This window comes from Mobula birostris, chromosome 27 (genome assembly GCF_030028105.1).
Source record: "Mobula birostris isolate sMobBir1 chromosome 27, sMobBir1.hap1, whole genome shotgun sequence".
Lineage (NCBI taxonomy): Eukaryota > Metazoa > Chordata > Chondrichthyes > Myliobatiformes > Myliobatidae > Mobula > Mobula birostris.
In genome coordinates this window covers 8,700,489-8,721,175 of record NC_092396.1, presented here as the reverse complement: position 1 = coordinate 8,721,175, position 20,687 = coordinate 8,700,489, and the positions used below count along the sequence as shown (strand labels likewise).

Below are 20,687 nucleotides of genomic sequence, written 5' to 3'. Positions count from 1 at the left end.
TCTTCCAGGTGAGGCAACACTTCACTTGAGAGTCTGTTGGAGTCACTTACTGTGTTCAGTGCTCCTGGTGTTGTATATTGGTGAGACTGGACATAGATTGGGAGACCGCTTCGCCAAGCATCTATGCTCCGTCTGCTAGAACAAGCAGGATCTCCCAGATGCCCATTTTAAAATTCACTTCCCATTCCAATATGTCCATCCATGGTTTCCTCCTCTGTCGTGATGAGGCCACACTTGGGTTGGAGGAACACCACCCTATATTCTGTTTGGGTAGCCTCCAACCTGATGGCATGAACATCAATTTCTCAAACTTCCAGTGATGCCCCCCAACACCCCCCTTCTCCATTTCTCATCCCCTTTTCCCTCTTACACCTCATCTCAGCAATTAACCTCCCAGTTCTTTACTTCATCCCTCCCCCCTCCAGTTTCACCTATCACCTGGTGGTTCTCTCCCCTCCCCCCACCTTTAAATCTACTCCCCAGCTTTTTTGCTCCAGTCCTGCCGAAGGGTTTCAGCCCAAAACATCGACTGTACCTTTTTCCATAGATGCTGCCTAGCCTGCTGAGTTCCTCCAGCATTTTGTGTGTGTGTTTTATTTCTTGACTTGCTTGCCCCATAACTTAAAATCTACCAAATCACAAAAACTTTTCTCGGGCTTCCAGCCAGGTACAAGTATCAATTTTAACATTTCGATGACAAACTCTGCCATCTTCATCAGGGATGATGCTGGGCATGTCTAGTCCAGTGGTGTTTATACCCCGCTGTCCAACCCTCTTGATTAGTTAGTCCTCATCCATCAGGCTTCCACTGTCCCACTTTGTTTACAATCAAATTCCATTTCTTATTTAGAGCAAGACCACACGGTGGAAACCTGCATCAAAGAGCACGGGAGATGTCTCTGTTTGGGTTACCCAGAGAAATTAGTGGTAGTAGAACATTGCATTCATAATGGCCAAAGGATTGACTTCAACAGTACAAAACTATTGTGCTGTGCCACTGGCTTTTGGGACCACCTAGCGAAGGAAGCCATTGAAATAAAACTAGAAAAGAATTTTAACAAAAACAAAGGTCTCGCTCTAAGAACTAGAATTCAATTGTAAACAAGATGGGACAGCAGGAAGGATAGATGACGGGGTATAAATATCACCAGACTACACAAGCCTAAGCATCATCCCTGATGAAGATGAAGTTTGTCATTGAAATGTCGGTTAAGATCGATACCTGTACCCGGCTGGAAGCCCGAGTTTATTCGTCACATATGCCAGGAAAGCACTAGATCCTTTTTCATCTACCAAATCAGTTCAATTTGTGACATAACCAATACAATCATTTAGGCATCACTATGATTAGAGAAGGAAAAAAAAACACTCAAGTACCTTGCCCAAGCTGTTTTGTAACATTCAAATCTCTAGTCCAAGTGACCAACATTCTCTTTAAAGAGCAACACCAAAAAAATGCTGGAGGAACTCAGCAGGTCAGGCAGCATCTGTGGAGAGGAATAAACAGTCGATGTTTCGGGCTGAGACCCTTAAGCAGGATTGAAGGGTCTAAGCCCGACCTGTCGACTGTTTATTCCTCCATATAGATGCTGCCTGACCTGCTGAGTTCCTCCAGCATTTTGTATGTGTTGGTCTGGATTTCCACCATCTACAGAATCACTTGTGTTTACGTTCCCATTAAAAGACTGCAAAATAATACTTTGTTATCAATAATTAAAAAGTTAACTTGCAGCACAAAGGATCTGAATGAGTAACTGTTCCACTATGGTGCCTCAGTTTAATATTCTTGACAAGTTTAAGCTGTCAAAATACTACACGATTTGATGCATCACATTTATACACCACTACAAAAACTATGACCTTATCAATACAAAAGTCCTGAAGGAGAAGAGCCAAGGAAACTACAGAGAGGATAATGATGAAACAGAAAAACCCTGGGGAATGCAGATTAGTCATAGTAGCAACCATAAAGTGATAACTGTTACGTACCCCGTAACTGGGTTGCCAAACCAGCAGAAATGGACCACTTAGTTGGAGTCTGGATTATGGGAACTAAAAGTTTTATTAAAGAAATAAGTAACACAGTACTCTAATCGTAAGGATATAAATGCAACAGGTTAGCAATGATAAAACACACATGTACACAGAACTAGGATATTAGGAATCAATCAAGATCTATCGCAGTCTAGGGGTAAAATGATCAGTCTCAAGTGACGTAGAGTTCAGTTCAGCTGAGTACAGTTCGCAGTAATTGCTGTTGTACCATTGGAGAGAGAGAAGGATGATATGCAAATCGAATTCAGACAGACCTTGATGTTCTCTGCAGTTAGCTTTGGGCGAGCCCTTTTTAATGTCTTCTGAGGTCACCAACTGTGACCCCTCCGTTCCTGATACGATCGTTCTTCTGCGGTGAACCCGGCACCCAGGCAAGGGCAGACACACACACACACCAGGTTCCCGCCGATCGTACCTTTTCACCCTGTGCGTCTATGGTCGGTCCCGCGACCAGACCTCTAAAACTGCCACCAACTTGTGGGTGCACACCGCACTTCCAGGGTCTCGTGATCTCCTGGTGTCTCTCGTGCCTTAGCGAACCTGTTCCTTTTATCCCCCTGCTGGGGTATCGCCTGTTCATCAAACTTCAAACAGTTCAGGTTCAAAGCAACTGGTCTGTCAATACTCGGAACTGTGTCTCTTTTCGCTAATCTCTCTAGTCTCTCATTAACATTTTGAACGCTTCTCCCTTTGTCTCTCTTATCTCTCTCATCAGCATCAATCTCCTGATAACTTGGCTTTCATCACATAACAAAGAAAAATTGTTCTGGTACTCCTGTGTCCAATTAGAATGAATGGAATATTTTCTTGTTAGACCAACAGGGAAAACTGTATTCACTACAGAACATTTTAAAGTGTATAAGTCATTTTTGAACAGGAAAGCCTAATGTGAAGCAATATAACAAAGACTACGATCCTTCAGTGATGACAATTAAAATTATGCACAGTTTACAATACAGAGAGCACATTTTACACTACCTAACAGCATAGTAGGTACCAAAATACAGAGTCAAATCACAAATGTTTGAATATTAACAATGCGGTTCTTAACAGTACAAAGTGAACTACTATTAAGCAAAAGCTGTGGTTAAACTAAGAGACACAAAAAATGCATTCAGGATCACAGCAAGCACGACCAATGGATTAGACAACTGATTTGTTTCTTGTCAGTCAAACTCCAGATAAAAAAATCTGAAGACTGATAAAAATGTAAAGAATGTACATACCTCACCTTGGTCTGCACCAAAGCCAAAAATAAAATTACTGTGTAATTTTCAGTCAAAAGAACCGTGCTCACCACAAACATTATAGAAATCTATCCACAAAGCTTCAGTGGGCTTTAACATGGACTTCCCCTTTCTAGGTATTAGGTGGATTTAGACACCTTCTGCATGAGGATGTGTAGCACATAGCATCCAAAGTGGCTGATCACCCCACCAACTTACAGAACTCAGACAGCAAACAAAAATTTTAAATATTGAAATATTATCACTTATTTTTTCCTTAGAGAAATGAAATTAAAACAAAAGCTGAAAAACCAAAAAAGTGAAACTTTATTTTTGTGCCTTTAGCAGCAGTTGCACTATATGTAGTGTAATGTATAGGATAATTTTCCAATACCCCTGCAAAATAGGCTAACCCAGGGCACTAACATGCTTTAGGCGGGCACGGGGGTAAGCTACCGGCAGAAGAAACTAAAACTAAACCAGGATAGAGGGCAAAGCAGCTGGGCAAAGTGAAACAGTGGCGTACAAAACAAAAACAGGAGCTGTGCACAGAGAAAAAGCAATCGGATGAAGGGAACACAAGTTAGATACTAGAAAATTTATTGAAAACAGTAACCACACAGAGGAAATCTGAATGGACAGAGTACAGGGCACATACAAAGATAGGATTGGTCAGGGCGTCAAAGGTTATGAGGAAAAGGCATGAGAACAGGGTTGAGAGGGAAAATACATCAGCCATGATCAAGTGGCAGAGCAGAAACAACAAGGCCAAATGGCCAAATTCTGCTCCTACATCTTACAGTTTTATTTTAAAATCTGACTGAAATTTGAGGGAGTTAAGCTTTGTACAATTGAAACTAGTTTCCCAAAGCATAACATTGAAAGTAACTACTCTGTTCACCAGCAGAACATTTGAGCCTTTTTATAGGCAGAATAATGAGTAAAATGTCAAAAATTACATCAATTAATTATTTGATATTTAATCCATATTAGTGCTAGAATGAAAATCAACCATTCTGATAGAATCGAAAGAGACCAAGAACTGATGAAATTGTTTCTGGATTTAAACAAAAAGCAGATCAAAAACATCAGTGAAACCCGATGTATTTTGGGAGACCGCTTCACCAAGCACCTACACTCCGTCTGACAGAAAAAGTGGGATCTCCTTTATTGGCCACCCATTTTCATTTCACTTCCCATTCCAGTATGTCAATCCATGGTCTCCTCTACTGTCGCGATGAGGCCACACTCAGGTTGGAGGAACAACACCTTATATTCCATCTGGGTAGCCTCCAACCTGATAGCATGAACATCGATTTCTCAAACTTCTGGTAATGGGAGGCCCCCCCCCCCATCATCCCCCGTCCCCTTTTCCCTCTCTCACCTTATCTCCTTGCCTACCCATCACATTTCTCTGGTATTCCTCCCCTATCAGACTCCCCCTTCGTCAGCCCTGCATCTCTTTTAACCAAAGAACTTCCCAACTCTTTACTTAATTCCCCCCCCACCTCCTGGTTTCATCTATCACCTTGGTGTTTCTCCCTCCCCACCCCCAGCTTTTAACTCTACCCCTCATCTTTTTTCCTCCAGTGCTGCTGAAGGGTCTTGGCCCAAAACGTTGACTGTACTCATTTCCATAGATGCCGCCTGGCCTGCTGAGTTCCTCCAACATTTTGTGTGTGTTGTTCAAATTAACTGCCAAGTTTTCAAATTTACGCTGCCAAGATGTAGGGAATGTCTTCTGATCCTATATCAAGATCTATTTTGTCTTCCATTTGATTTGATAATGGGCACAGGCATAAAAGGATCAATGATACCTTTTAAATTTGCACAAAATATTACTTTTGCAATTCGCAAAAACACTGTGGGAAGAATACTCCAAACAAGTCAAACATTTATAGTCCAGCAAACTTCCAAAACTCCTCAGCTCAATCTTAGTTTCCCTTTCACACCCTAATCACTTCCTAATGCTGGAACCACTTAAACCTTGAGTGATTACATTGCAGAATAAAACTGATGACAATAACTGGGAGTCAGAGCACTACAGCACAAAAACAGGCCCTTCAGCCCATCTAGTCCATGCCAAACTATGATTCTGCTGAGTTTCATTAGCCACACCTGGACCATAGACCTCCATACCCCTCCCACCCATGCACTTATCTAAACTTCTCTTAAATTTTGCAATCAAACCTGCATCCATTTCCACTGACTGTTCATTCCATAGTCGCACCATCCTGTGAATGAAGCTTCCTCTTGTGTTCCCCTTATTTTACCTTTCACCCTTAACCCATAACCTCTAGTTCTAGACTCACCCAACAGCAGAAAGAAGCCTGCTTGCATTTACCCTATCTATACCCCTTCATTTTGTATACCACTATCAAATCACCCCTCATTCTCCTATGCTCCAGGGAACCTAATCTATTCGACCTTTCACTATAACTCAGGTCAAGTCCCAGCAACATTCTTGAAATTTTTCTGAGTAATTTTTCTTTCCCAAGGGCAGAAATAGCTAGTACAAGAGGACATAATTTTAAGGTAGCTGGAGGAAAGTATATGGGTAAATGTCAAGAGGCAAGCTTTTTTTTAAAAAAACAAGAGTGATATGTGGAACATCCTACCAGAAGAAATGGCAGATAAGTTAGGAACATTAAGAGCCTCTTAGACAGGCACATGGATGATAGAAAAATGGGAGGCAAGGGTTAGATTGAGCATAGAGTAGGTTAATCAGTCAGCACAACATGGTGGGCCAAAAGATCTGCACTGTGCTACAGTATTCTATGTTCTATTTACTTGTTGAGATACAGCGTGGAGTAGGCCCTTTGAGCCACACCACCCCAGCAACCACTGACCTCAGCCTAATCACAGGACAATTTACAATGACCAATTAGCCCACCTGGTACATCTTTGGACTGTGGGAGGAAACCAGAGCACCTGAGGAAAACCCACACATTCCACAAATCATGGAATGTTCAACATCAATTTAACTCAAATTCATTTTCCACAACAGCCAACAGAAGCTGGTTTGCGCGAGCTTCATTAGTCTGAAGTTGTTTCAGAGGACGTGAACGGCAACTACAGCTGCCAAGCCTCACCCGCTGCTGAAAACATTCAGGCCTTGTTACTTCACGATTAAAAAGACATCCCTGCTTAATTGCCTTCACTCTACAATCCATCAACGCACAGGGCTTCTAAAGCTTCACTTATTCTCTAAACTTACTGAGTCAATTGTGCATACTGATCCAAAATGTCTCCTGATTAAGCAATACCTCAAATTTTAAATATCATCCTGGTTATCAAATGTGCCCTTGATCTAGTTCTCCACATGTTAACCTCCTCCAGCCTAATCTCCCCACCCCAAAGAAATCTGCACTCATCATTCAGATTTCTCATCCCCCTCCAAGTTGAATTACTTCACACTAACAGCTATGCTATCAACTTTCAATCTCCCAATCTCAAATTCCTCAGTAAACCTCTCTCCATCTTATGTACCATTGCCTTGTTTAAAACCTATACCTTTGAACAAACACTCCCGTAAAGAACTTTGAAACATTTGATAGATTTTATTTCATTCCTGCCACTGGATTTATGACGGCTGTCCACATTTTTGGAGCAAAGGATTAAAACATTTTCAATACTTTAATAGAAGGTCAAAAACGAGCTGATTAAAGCCTTCCAATACAAATACAAGAGTCTCACAAATTTCTAGATTAACTGTGGAGAACATTGTAGCTATTTTGCATCACCATCTGGTATGGAGGGGCCACTGCACAGGATCAAAAAAAGCTGCAGAGGGTGGGAAACTCAGTCAACTCCATTATGGTCACTAGCCTCCCACCATCCAGGGCATACTTCAAAACAGGATGCCTCAAAAAGGTGGCATCCACCAGTAAGGACCCCCATCATCCAGGATTTGCCGCCTTCTCATTGTTATCATCTGTGAGGAGGTACAGGAGCCTGAGGACACACACTCAATGTTTCAAGAAAGCTTCTTCCCCTCTGCCATCTTATTTCTGAATGGACAATGAACCCATGAATACTACCTCACTATTTTTTCCTTTTTTTGCACTACTAAGTTTAATTTTTTTGTATATATGTTTTATTGTAATTTAGTTTTTATTATGTATTGCAAAACAACAAATTTCATGATACATGCCAGTGATGTTAAACCTGATACTGAATTAGAAAACTACCAATACTACTATAGTACTATAAAACTGTATTAGTTCCTAAATAGTAATCGGAGGAATTCATCCAGTTATATGCTGCCAAGTTCTTTTGATTGACTGTAAATGAACAAAGTCACTGCAGACACCTAGTGCAGATAATAGACTGCCTTTATACAACGCTATCAACGAATGTATCTTCCAAATTTTCGTTTTCATTGTAACTAGATGATTGTCGATGCCGTCATATTCTTGAGAGCTCCTAACTTAAGTATGAAATAGTTTCATTTTCACTCACGGCTGGTTCTGGCATTTCCAACATGAATGCTTGAAACCGCAGTAAGCAAAACAGTTCTGAATTGTCTTAGTGCTCACTTCTCCACAACTCTCAGACAAAAAAATTGCTTTTTGAACACAAACACGGAACTATTTAAAATCTGATTGCTCTAAACACGGTGCAGTGTCTAACGGCAACACAAGTGCATGTAACTGATGTTGGTTGGAAACTGTTTGGCACAAACTTCTGTCCCAATTAAGCAGCATAAATGAAGGGAATCCCAGCTATTTTCTGAATTTTGATTTTTAATTAAGAATTGTCCCAAATAAGTGGCTGCCAGAATTATCAGGAATCCACTATATTTAAGGTTAACCCTGAATTGACACAAGCAATGAATTTCACAGCATGTTTCACTGTACATGTGACAAATCAAGATAAACTATCTTTCATCTCTCTACTCTATGGATGAATTCTCAACCTTTAAGAAAAGCCAACTACCTTATAACTTTTGCAGACAGAATTAATATCACTCAGCCAGAGATACAAGTGGATATGTTAGACCATACACAAAATGCTGGAGGTCAGCAAAATCTAAGGAAATGAATAAACAGTCAACATTTTGGGCAGAGACCCTTCTTCAGGACTGGAAAAAAAGTCAGAGTAAGGAGGCAGGGAGGAGGGGAAGTAGTACAAGCTGGTGGGAGATAGGTGACGTTCCCAGAAAGGATACATGGCTGTGGGAGCGGGACTGGGTGAGCTAATGGTTAAAGAATCAAGGGCGGCAGAGATCACAGAAGGGGAGCAGTGAGAGAGGGCATCACTGAACTCCTGAAGGGAAGATTTAAACTTCTTCAGCGTATCCTCAGAGACTTTGCAATAGTAATAGTAGTATCACAAACACAAGAAAATCTGCAGATGCTGAAAGTCCAAAGCAACACCCCTTCCCCTCTCCTGATCTCACCTGTCACCTACCACTTTGTATTTCTTCCTCTCCTCCCTCCCCCACCTTCTTACTCTGACTTCTTTCTTTCCAGTGCTGATGAATGCCTGAAACAGCGACTGTTTAGTCTTTTCCATTGATGCTAACTAGGCTGCTGAGTTCCTCCAGCATTTTCTGGGTGTTGTTTTGAAAAAGGATGCAAAACTGAAAAAAGCCCCTGCGGACCATGTTTAAAGCAAACGGTACCTCAACTTATCCAATCTTGGCCCTAATACCTTCACTTAGGCACTTCACAATTAATGGGACTCAATGAAAAAATGGGATCTTGGACAATCATTCCTACATACATTAATATATTAATTCAATGATAATCTATAGAAGTTCACCCTATTTCACATAGTCCAGAGATTCAACTTGGAGCTTCCAGGTTGAAGAGGTTTAGTATTACTTTGTACTGCATGTATCCAATTAGAAAAGCTAGAGGCACTGAATAAAAAAGTAGGCAGATTTTCACTTTATATATAAAGGGCATTGGTGAGACATCTTGGTGAATGTATTGGAAATAGTTCAGGTTTCTTAGATCCAAAATCATTGACTCTTTCTACAGGTGCTGTTGACACCATTTTCTGTTTTTATTTCAAACTTCTAGCTTCTGCAGACACAAGAGGTTCTATGAAGGGGAACAACAGTCGATGTGTTACAGGACAAGATACTTCATCCGAACTGGGAAGGGGGTAAAAACTAGAATGAAGTGTGTGTGTGCTTACGCGTGTGCGGGAGGTGGGGGTAGGAGCACACACTAGCAGTCCAGGTGAGCAGGAAGGTAGGAGGGTGGGGCAGCCCTGATGAAGGATCTCAGCCCAAAATGTCAACTGTTCATTTCTCTTCATAGATGTTGCATGAACTCCAGTTCCTCCAGCATTTATGCACGGCTCCAGCACCTGCAGGGTTTTTTTTAAAATTATGGACAAGATGTTTACTCAAGCTTTGTAAGACTAACAGATTTCTCACTTAAGACAAACAAAATTTTGCTTTATCCCAGAAGGTGGCACGTCCTTGGAAGTCTCATCCTGAAAAAATGGTGCAAGTAGAATGCTCGGGGCAGCGTTAGAGAAAACTCGTGATAAGGATGTAAAAGATATCAGGACAAGGCAAAATGTAGAGTTTTATTTACAACCAGGTCATGATTTTATTGAATGACAGATGGGGCTCAAAGGTTTGAGGAGCACATTCCTGAATTTCATGTTCATGCAAGCACTTTTCTGCAGAGATCTGATGTTAGGTTTCCTTTGTCCTGGAATATGAATACTCAATGCTAAATGACAGTACTCACCTCGGCCCTCAAGAGAAGCCTATCCATTGAGTTATGGGTAACATAATGCTCTGCGGGGATGGGAGAAGGGGTCTCCAGGATTCCAGTAAGGTAGCAGTAAAAAGAATTCAAATCAGGTGCACTGCACTGCAGTGCTGTCAAGTTTACTGTCACCTGACTATTGTATATATAAGGCCAACAACATTCCTCCGGATCACGGTGCACCCACAAGACATCACACACAGGTGATAAAACATTACCAAGTATAATTCAGAGTGTATGTAGTGCACAGCACAAGTAAACAGCAAACTAATAAACAGTTTGCTATCATAGGACTGAGAGCTCAGTGGAGGGAGGGCATTCATTAGTCTAACATGAGGGAAGAGGCTGTTCCCAAGACTGGCAGTCCTGGTCCTGATAGTCCTGTATCTCCTTCCTGACAGTAGCGGCTCAAAGAGATTGTGCGATGATTGGTAGGGATCCTCAGCATTGCTTTAGGCCTTTCGTAACGTACCTCTGTACAAGAAATGCCATCCTGACCTCTTTTAGAACCAATTCCATTAGCACCCTCATTCCCAGGAGTACACCTTGAAGTGCCAAGAAGAGAGTAAACAGCAAGAAGATTAACAGTCACCTTCAGAGTAAATTATGCAAACTCATGGTTCATGAAATTTAATCCAGTGATGTGAGAAACAAAGCATCTAGAAAGGAAAATAAAGCACAAAATGGTATATAATTTTATTTTAAAATGGCGTTGAAACAAAAGGAGAGGACTCACACAAATCTCAGATGGGAAGTTAAGAAATACAGATTCAAAAGCTCTGTGGTACCTTATTAGGTACAGGAGTGGAACCCAGTGTGGTCTTGTGCTGCCGTAGCCCGTCCACTTCAAGGCTCGACGTGTTGTACATTCAGAAATGCTCTTCTGCCCACCACTGTTGTAACATGGTTATCTGAGTCACTGTTGCCTTCCTGTAAGCTTGAACCAGTCTGGCCATCCTTCTCCGACCTCTCTCATTCACAAGGCATTTTCACCCACACAGCTGCCCCTCACTGGATGCTGTTTTGTTTTTTGCACCATGCTCTGTAAATTCTAGAGCAGCTTTTCCTCAAGCTGTTTGCCCTGGCGGAACTCTTGAAATAATTTTAAGGTCTAAAGTTATTATATCAACAGCTCGTGATACGTTAGGGTGAAAATTTCCCTCCAATTCTCGACACCACCAGTTGAGTTTGTTCACTCCCATAAATCAGATGACGGAGCACAAGGGGAAGTTGAGGGAGGTAATTCGGGAGGGAGAGTCTGACATCACAGCCCAAGTTGGGAGAGTCTATTTAATGCTCAAAAAACACACTTCACACTCCCCATCTGCCTACCACCCTCCCCTCAGTGCAATACAGCAGTCAATTATCAACGGCCTCCCCTACTTCACATCAAAATCTGAGAATGGATTCAACCAAATACACACGGCCGTACTGTGCACCACCCTACTGGGCTGGGAGAGCTCTAACGAGATTGCTAACGGGGCTGCTCAGTCACTGTCCACCACTCCAAGCCCGAGCATCACGCCAAGTTCAAAAAAATGCTTTTTTTAAATCACGATCTCTCACAGAACTTCCAGTAACCTCTCGCGGAACCTCAGTTGAAAAACCTTGCTCTAAGAGACTGTTGTACATGAAAACCACAGATCAGCAGCTTCGAAGATACTCAAACCACCCCCTTTGGCATCAACAAACATTCCACAGACAAAGTCACTTAGGTCACATTTCTTCCCCATTCTAACGTTTGGTTTAAACAACAAATGAACATCTTGACCTTATCTGCATGCTTTCATGCATTGAGATGCTGCCACATGATTGGCTGATTAAATATTTGCATTAACAAGGTGTACAGGTGTACCTAATAAAGTGGCCACTGAGAGCAAAAGCCCTGATTTTATAAATAAGGACGTTAAACTTAGCAAAGCAAGGAAGCAATAGTAATCAAATATGAAGTCAAGTTCTTGTAAGTGCATTTCAGAAAGAGGTCGTGGATTTTGGCCAGGGTGATGAGATTTCCCAGTGTGGCATTGTGGATATGAGAATTCTGTTCTCAGCAAATCAGCTGAAGATGAGAGTGAATAGACATGTTCAAATTAAGTGTGGTTTTGATGCACTACACCAGGAGAATGATTTCAGAATTAAGGCAGTTTGTGATCACAGAATATAGATTTAGAAAACTGGCGAAAAGAAAGAGGACACAATGAGTAACAGACACAAAACACTGATGGAACTCAGCAGGTCAGGCAGCTTCTATGGAAAGGAATAACCAGCCAACATTTCGGGACAAGACCCTTCATCAGGGCTGAAAAGGAAACATTGACTTTTTATTCCACTCAATAGATGCTGCCTGACCTGCTGAGATGCTCCAGCATATTGTGTGTTACTCTCGATTCCCAGCATCCACAGAACCTCCTGTGCTGAGCATAATATTAACGCATTTTAAGTAAAAGACAGTAAATTATCTGGAATGCATTACCTTATAATCTGCTGGAAGAAACTGGATATTGAGCTTAATATACATGTACACAAGGAAAAAAAAAATACAGGGCTACCAGAAAAGCAGTCTAATAGGATGGCTTTTAGAAGTGTTCTCAAAAATCCCACCTTCCTTCACTTGCTTTAACTGAAAACTAGCAAATGTACCTTCAGCAGCAAGTTTGCAGTCAAAAATTTCTTCCCCCGAACCCCTCAACTTTTCCACTTCGATTTGTTCCACTAAAACTTCACATCACCCAATAAACATAAGAGATTGTGCAGGTGCTAGAACCCCAGAGCAACACACAAGATGCTGAGGGAACTCAGCAGGTATCACCCAAAATCAATTTTTAAATTCAATAGCCATGCTTTTCTCCTGCATAGATTTCCCTGTATTAAGGGGAGCAATCTGTTATTCCAAGTAAATGGAAATGTTATATTTATCCAATTACTTCATGATTATCTTTTGCTCATTTCTCTTCCTGTGTACACGCCTCTGCAGAATATCCTGGTCAGAAGGGCACATATTGTAGATTGGGGAAAACTGATATTACACAAAACAAACAATAACTGCATCCAAAAGATCACAAGGCCATAAGACTATAACGATAAAGGACCAGATTAGGTCACTTGATCCACAGAGTCCACACATACATTCGATCACAGCCTATTTATTTTCCATCTCAACGTCATTCTCCTGCCTTCTCCCCATAACCTTTGATGTTTTTACTAATTAAGGACTTATCAACCTCTGCTTTACTACATGGCCTTCAATGGCAATGAATTCTACAGGTTCACCATCCATCTGGCTAAAGAAATTCCTCATCTCCACTCTAAAGGGACGTCCTTATATTCTGAGAACTATGCCTCCTGGTCCCAGAAACCCCACTGTATGAGATATCCTCTCCACACCCACTCCGTCTGGGCCTTTCAACATTTGATAAGTTCCAGTGACGGCACTGGCAATACACAGCAATGTTTTGCAGCCAGTTCACAAAACTACTAGACATACTTCTGAGTTACTGAAACAAGGAACATTGCCACAAGAATGCAATATCCATCAAGGATCCCCACCAACTCATGTTCTCAATACTATTTATTTACTTATACACACAGAAAATGAGGGGAACTCAGCAGGCCAGGCAGCATCAGTGGAAAAGAGTAAATGGTCAACATTTCGGGCCAAAACCCAAATGAGACCCTTCATCCTGCTGAAAATTCTTGGTCCAAGACGTTGACTGTTTATTCCTCTCCATGGATGCTGCCTGACCCGAGTTCCTCCAGCATTTTGTGTGCTTACTACCTTATTATTCCTTTTTTAACCTCTATCTTTTAAATAATGATTTTGCATTTGTACTGTCTGCAAAACAATTTTCCAAAAAGACAGCAATAGTAAATTTGACTCTGCTTCAGCCAATGCTCTTTTAACCATTATATTAACCTAAAGGTCTTGCAACATTTACTTTTCTTAAAATTTATCCATTTACAGGATGTGGGTGTTGCCAGCTCAGCCAGCATTTATTGCCCAATATACACACGTACACAAATACTCTCCTGGTTCTGCCATATTATTCAACATCCTCCCAAATATTGTACATTCCCTTGCCTTCTTAAGGCTCTATAAATGCATGGTGCAAAAATGCTGGAGGAACTCAGCAGGCCAGGAGCATCTACGGAAAAGGGTACAGTCAACGTTTTGGGCCGAAAACCTTCGGCAGGACTGTACCCTTTTCCATGGATGCTGCCTGGCCTGCTGAGTTCCTCCAGCATTTCGTGTGTGTTGCTCAGATATCAAGCACCTGCCCATTTTCTCTTGTCTGTGATTGGACCTCACTTTTCATTGTGTTGAGCGCATTTGTCACTCTTCCGCCCAAATGATCAGTCCAAGTTCATCTTCCTGCAAACAAGAGAAAAGTTGCTCCCCCTTTCTTCCATGGCCTTTTGTCTCTTTCACCAACTTCCTAGACCTTTGCTTCATCTCCCCCCTCCAAGCTTCATCTATCGCCTGGCGTTTCTCCCTCCCCTCCCCCCACCTTTCAAATCTACTCCTCAGCTCTTTTTCTCCAGTCCTGCCGAAGGGTTTTGACACAAAATGTCGACTGTACTTTCCATAGGTGCTGCCTGGCCTGCTGAATTCCTCCAGCATTTTGTGTGTGTTGCTCATCTTCCTGCAATCTATTTCTGTATATTCTTCAAACTTTTCATCACATCTATAAAATCAATTTAACTATCTACAGAACCATATATATCAAAGCAGAAATTACTGTGGAATGGCAATAACAGCTTTCCAGTCACACAGCACACAAAACACTCAATAATCATTGCAATACACACACAACATGCTGGAGGAACTCAGCAGGTCAAGCAGCATCTATAGGGAGGAATAAACAGTCAAGATTTCGAGCAGTGACCCTTCATCAGAACTGGGGAAGAAGCTAAAATAAGGAGGAATGGGGAAGGGAAGTAGTGAATGCTGGCAGGTAATAGGTGAAACCAGGGGAGCGGGAAGGTGGGATAAAGTGAACAGCTAGGAGATAATAGGTGGAAGAGGTAAAGAGCTGAAGGAGAAAGAAACTGATAGGAGATTGGACCATAAGAGAAGGCAGAGTGGGGGAAGAGGCACCAGAGGGAGGTGATGGGCTGATGAGAATCAACCATGTAGTCAAACGTGACTTTCCCACAAATTCCCACTGAAAACCCCCGGGTAATCTGTAGTAATCTAAATGAAGATCTTATAGACTAGATCCCAGTAACTTGCCCACCACAAGATTTAAATTAACAGGCCTCTGAGTACTGGCTTTAATCACTACTCTCTTTTTAAACACACACCACTAGCGTGTTCTGGCTCAACTGCTGTCATGAGAAAAAATTTAAAAATTGTAATTAGACCTTTGCAGCTCTTCCTTCTTCGATAATTGAAATTTAAACTGAAAGCGCTGCAAATAAGACAAGCATCTCTGAAGAGAAAAACAATGATCTCAGGTCAATGGCCTTCAAATATAGAGGAAATCCAAGCAAGTTATTCGTTGCCCCCTTCTCTGCACTTCAGAGCCCTCTCAAAATTACCAATCACATAATACCTTATCTTCAAAAAACAAGGCAGGCTGTTCAAAGATAAAATTGCTATTTTTCTCTATACCGCAGCAACTAATGAGAACAGTTATGAAAGCTTTCAGCTACAATAGGTCAAGTTGACAGAAGCATGCAGTTATCCTCAAACAAGTCCAGTTGGAATTTGCAACTTTAAACTGAACATTTCACTGGATCTAAATACACTTCCAAATTAGTTAAAAAAACATTATAAAAGTTAATGTGAACAAATCTCAAAGGAGTGTGTGTTCAGGCGGCAGTGGTGGTGAAGGGACGGGGAAATGGTTTATGTACAATTGCTTTCACTTCCATCTGTGGAAGATCCTGTCCATTATACACCAATCAAATGATAACTACAGAAAAGCCCAGAACATGAGCTAGTCCTAGATGACTTGAGCAAAGAAAAGTGAGAGATTCTGTATTTGATAACCTGTTCACAAGTTGTATTTGACAAACTCACATAAGAAAGACTACAAATAGCTGGAGATTACATTAGGAATTTTGGTATTTTAAGCCATTAAGCTGCTGCTTGAAATGATAACTAGCAGATGGAAACAGTTCCACAAGTAGGAGAAGGGACATTTGTTTCTCAATCGTAGAGGGGTAGTAGACAAATATTTCCCAAGTAACGCTGCCCCAACAGCAGCTGCAGCAAAAACCATTAATCCATTGCAGGAGTAAAACAAGGGTAGATAGAAAACAATTCGCAGGAGGAGGAGAAGTATAACAAAGATTCATTCATATTTAACAGAAGTTTTGAAAAATTAAAATACTCAAAATTAAACAAGTATTATAAAGACATGAGTGGCAGGGTGGAGATGCATCTCTACCAGAGGAGTAGTACGATGCTCCTTCCTGCCGTCATCCTGCACGTCACCCTTGGGCAAGGTGTAGCACCTGCTTAGCCCCTGATGATCAGGAACACTTGAAGCCCTGGGAGCAGGTGGTGGATGGTTGTCTGAGTAGCTGGTGCATATCACAAGTCCTGGTTATGTGATCACTGATGCCAGGCAGATGATCTCTGAAGGGTATTGATGACAGCTGGGGTCACCGTTTTTGTAAAGACACTCCCCAGAAGGAGGCAATGGCAAACCACTTCTGTAGAAAAATCTGCCAAGAACAATCATGGTCATGACACCATGATCGTCCACGTCATATGACAGAACACATGCAGCACCTCACTTGGAGAGCCGGGAGCAGTTTTGGGCCCCTTATCTTAGAAAGGATGTGCTGAAACTACAGAGGATTCAAAGGAGGCCCATGAAAATGATTCCAGGATTGAATTGCTTGTTATATGAAGAATGTTTGAAGACTCTGGCCCTTTATTCGCTAGGATTCAGACGAATCAGGGGTGACTTCTTTGAAACCTATCGAATATTGAAAAGCCTTGATAGAGAGGATGTTTCCTATGGTGGGAGAGTCTAAGACCAGAGGACACAGCCTCAGAATAGAGGGGCATCCTTTTTAGAACAGAGATGAGGAGGAATTTCTTTAGCCAGAGAGTGGTGAATCTGTGAAATTCTTCACAGCTGTGGAGGCAAAGTCTTTATGTATAATTAAGGCATATGTTGATAAGACTCTTGATGGATCAGGGCATGAAGGGATATAGGGAGAAGGCAGGAGATTAGGGCTGAGAGGCAAATTGGATCACCCATGATGAAATGACAGAGCAGATGCGATGGGCCAAATTGATTAATTCTGTTCCAGTATCTTATGGTCCTATAATGATTATAAAGACATGGTATTTACCTTAAGTAAATAGTCTTGTCATTATGCTGGAACTCTAATCTTTGATCAACTACCGTAGACAATTCCATCAGGGTTATGATTTCAACCTCCACAGCCCAAGTAAATCAGATGTATCAAAGCACAACTGAACAGAGTTGTGATAAATCTTAAGGTTGAAGCAGGTCAGCAAAATGGGCTCCAGATACGGGTCAGATGCAATCAATAGAAAGCTTCAGGAGTGACATTTGGATATGGAGGACTGGGACAAATAATTGTTGGTAAATAACATATGAAACTAAAGCTTAATTTAATATTCCTTAGTGATATCACCATATCTGTATAACCAACCAGAAAGACCAACCAGCTTAGAAAGCAAATTTGATTTCTAGAATTTGAAACTTTGTTCAGAATGATAGGTATAAGTTGCCTTTCTTCCCACCAACTGATACACTTCCCTCTATTTACGCCCTCAGTCACTGTACTGTAAACCACGTTTTATAATACTGTTTACATTGTAAATACATGTTAGTACTTGGGCATTTTATTCCATATCCACACGTTTAACTTTATTTTATATAATTCTTTATAAATGCTAAATTTGTTGTTGCATGTGCACCAACACAAATTCCTAAATGTATATGGTGAATAAAGTTGATCCCTTCATCCTTGATCAAATGTCAGTGAAAAATCACAAATTAATGTTTCCACTATCCTCAGTGTTTAAGTCATTCAGCCACGTAACATGTGCAAAATAAATTTAAATCAAAATTTAATGATTTGCTATTAAGATGTTATTGAGAATAAATTTAACTAAAATGTGCCCTCTTTATACAGTCATGTAGAAGGCTAAGCTTCTCACATATTAAAGGAATCATATTTTCACAAAACTCTGTACTAATTGATGAAAATCTCTTGGTCTTCTCCTTGACTCACCCTCCCCCCCAAAAAAAAACACTAAAGGGCCTACAACAGTAGACTAAAAGTCAGAAGTATAATCAGCTTTTTAAAAACTACAAGAAACTAATGAATTTAGTTTGGACAATGCACAGAATGAATTCTTCAAGCGGTATATTTTTCCCCAAACCCGCACAAAAATCGGAAGATATATAATCACTTCTTTACTATGAAAAGGTTTTTGCCCACTTTCGCATCAGCACGTATGTTTGAAGTTCCTACACTTATAAATAAGGCTGCATACGAATTACTTTTTAAAAGGAGGCTTGCACAACAAAACTGAAAGTTATTTTTTTAAAAAACCTTTTAAACGATGAAATTGCCGAAGAATGGCCTACAAATGTCGACTTCAAAAATTTCAACAACAAAAGGACATGCAATGAGCTTCTTATCTGGACACTTAACTCGGATTTATGTTTGCACACGAAAAGAACCAGCTTTCTAAATAAATGAGAAACAAGAATGAATCAACGAGGGCTCTCCTCACCTCATCAGCACTAAGTTCTTCCATTCTTTAAGTATATTTTTCACGTTTTTGTTAAAAGAAAAACACGATTCTTTTCAGCAAAGATGCATAGTTTGTCACAGACTCTTTGAGTGAAGACGGAGGAGGATGTGTGAGGGCGAGGTAGAGGACAACTCTCGTCCCTTCAGCCTGTGAAGAGAGGCCTGCCCCTGACACAAAGTCTCTTATTCATCAAAACAACACCCTCGCCATTTTGATTCCATCAGGTGACACGGCGCATGCTCGGTGGCGACAGCCAATCGGCGGCCACCCTCGCACCGCTCACCAGCCAATCAACGGAGCCGGCGCGCTCACCAATGACAGGCCGCGGCGACGAAGAAAGGCTGCGCTCCGATTGGCTGGAAAGTGCGCTAGAACGTGGTTATCCGAGTTCCGGGTGTGCTGAGTGGTGGTCAGGGAGAAAAATTAGTCTCGCTGAACCATATAAGGAAATGTGGCTCATGACAGAAAAAGCTTGATGAAAATTCCGCCTATAAGACGCTTTGAAAGGGTGGAAGACAAAGCCCCTGAGTGAGACTGTGATAATTATGACAATGGTAGTGAGCTGGTGTGAGCCTGATGGACGGAATGGCCTCATGCATTGTAACTATATTGAAACGTGAGGGCCATTTGCAGAAAGGCAGAGTATTTTTAATAGTAAACTCAAGAAATTCTGAAAGGTGCTGGAGGAACTCAGCAGGTCAGGCAGCATCTATGGAGGGGAATAAACAGTTGAAGCTCCTGGGTATGTAAGCATGCAGGCTGATAAATGGTATGTTAGTATTCATCACAAGAGGATCTGAGTGCAGAACAAAAGATGCCCCGCTCTAATTATATTGGAGCTCCCTGCATCTGGAGTATTGTACATAGTTCATTTTCTCTTAACTTTGAAAAAGATTCAAGATAATTTGTCACATCTACATCAAAACATACAGTGGAATGCATTGTTTGCGTTAACAATCAACACACCCGAGGGTGTGCTGTGAGCAGCTTGCTCGTGTTGCTACACATTCTGGCAGCAACATAGCATGCCAACAAGCAACAGAGAACAACAGCAAACACAAGCCCCATTCCTCCATAACACCCACGCACAGACACAGACCTTTAACTCCAGGTCAGGCCTCTAGACTCCAGTGGACACAGACTCAGGCCTCGATTTCTGGACTTCCAATTCGATCGATCCCAGAGCACACCGATCACCAAAAAACTAGGCCTCAAACTCTAGACTGGCCACCAATGAGACCCCAAAAACTAGGCCTCAAACACCAGTCTCACTGATTCATGAACTGGAGGGATCTTGCTGCTCCTTCCCACGTGGACCTCCTGACTCTGGAGCTACCAGCGATTTGCTGACTTGGGAGGGCCTCGTCTACTCTCTTCCAGTCCAGATATAGTATGAAATAGTCTCCGTAAAGGGGATGCTAGCTGGATGAATTCCTGTGTGTGTTGCTTCGATGAATTCTAGGAGTGGCAGGAATTTGCAATATGAGCAGGAAATTAATGGCCTGAGTCTGTATTCTCTAGAGTCTAGACACTTACTAAATTCTAAAGATCTTACTAGGCAGGGGATTCCTCTGGCTAAGAAGCCCAGAGTGAAGGATCACCATTTTTTTTTAGATTAGGAGGACACTCAGTCCTCATTAATTGTCATTCAGAAATGCGTGCATTAAAAAATGATACAATGTTCCTCCAGAAAGATATCACAGAAACACAGGACAAACAAAGACTAACTGACAAAACCACATAATTATAACACATAGTTACAACAGCACAAAGCAATACTGAAATTTGATAAGGAGCAGACCACGGGCACAGTAAAAAGAGTCTCAAGTCCCGATAGCCCCATCATCTCACACAGACGGAAGCGCCGCAAACTTGCTGATGTATTGGAGCACGACCGCAGCCAACTCTGAGTCTGTCTGA

General features: G+C 41.5%; 1 protein-coding gene across 3 annotated transcripts in view; it reads right to left on the bottom strand.

Annotated features, from left to right (window-relative positions):
- The window catches only part of ube4b (ubiquitination factor E4B, UFD2 homolog (S. cerevisiae)), a 96,695-nt gene extending 77,714 nt beyond the window's left edge, over window positions 1-18,981 (bottom strand). For all 3 annotated transcript variants that reach the window (XM_072245336.1, XM_072245339.1, XM_072245340.1), the window contains exon 1: window positions 18,747-18,981. In XM_072245336.1, coding sequence (XP_072101437.1) covers window positions 18,747-18,770 — 24 coding nt within the window. In that variant the 5' untranslated portion in view covers window positions 18,771-18,981. The remainder of the gene's footprint in view (window positions 1-18,746) is intronic.
- Between the last annotated feature and the right edge of the window lie 1,706 nt (window positions 18,982-20,687).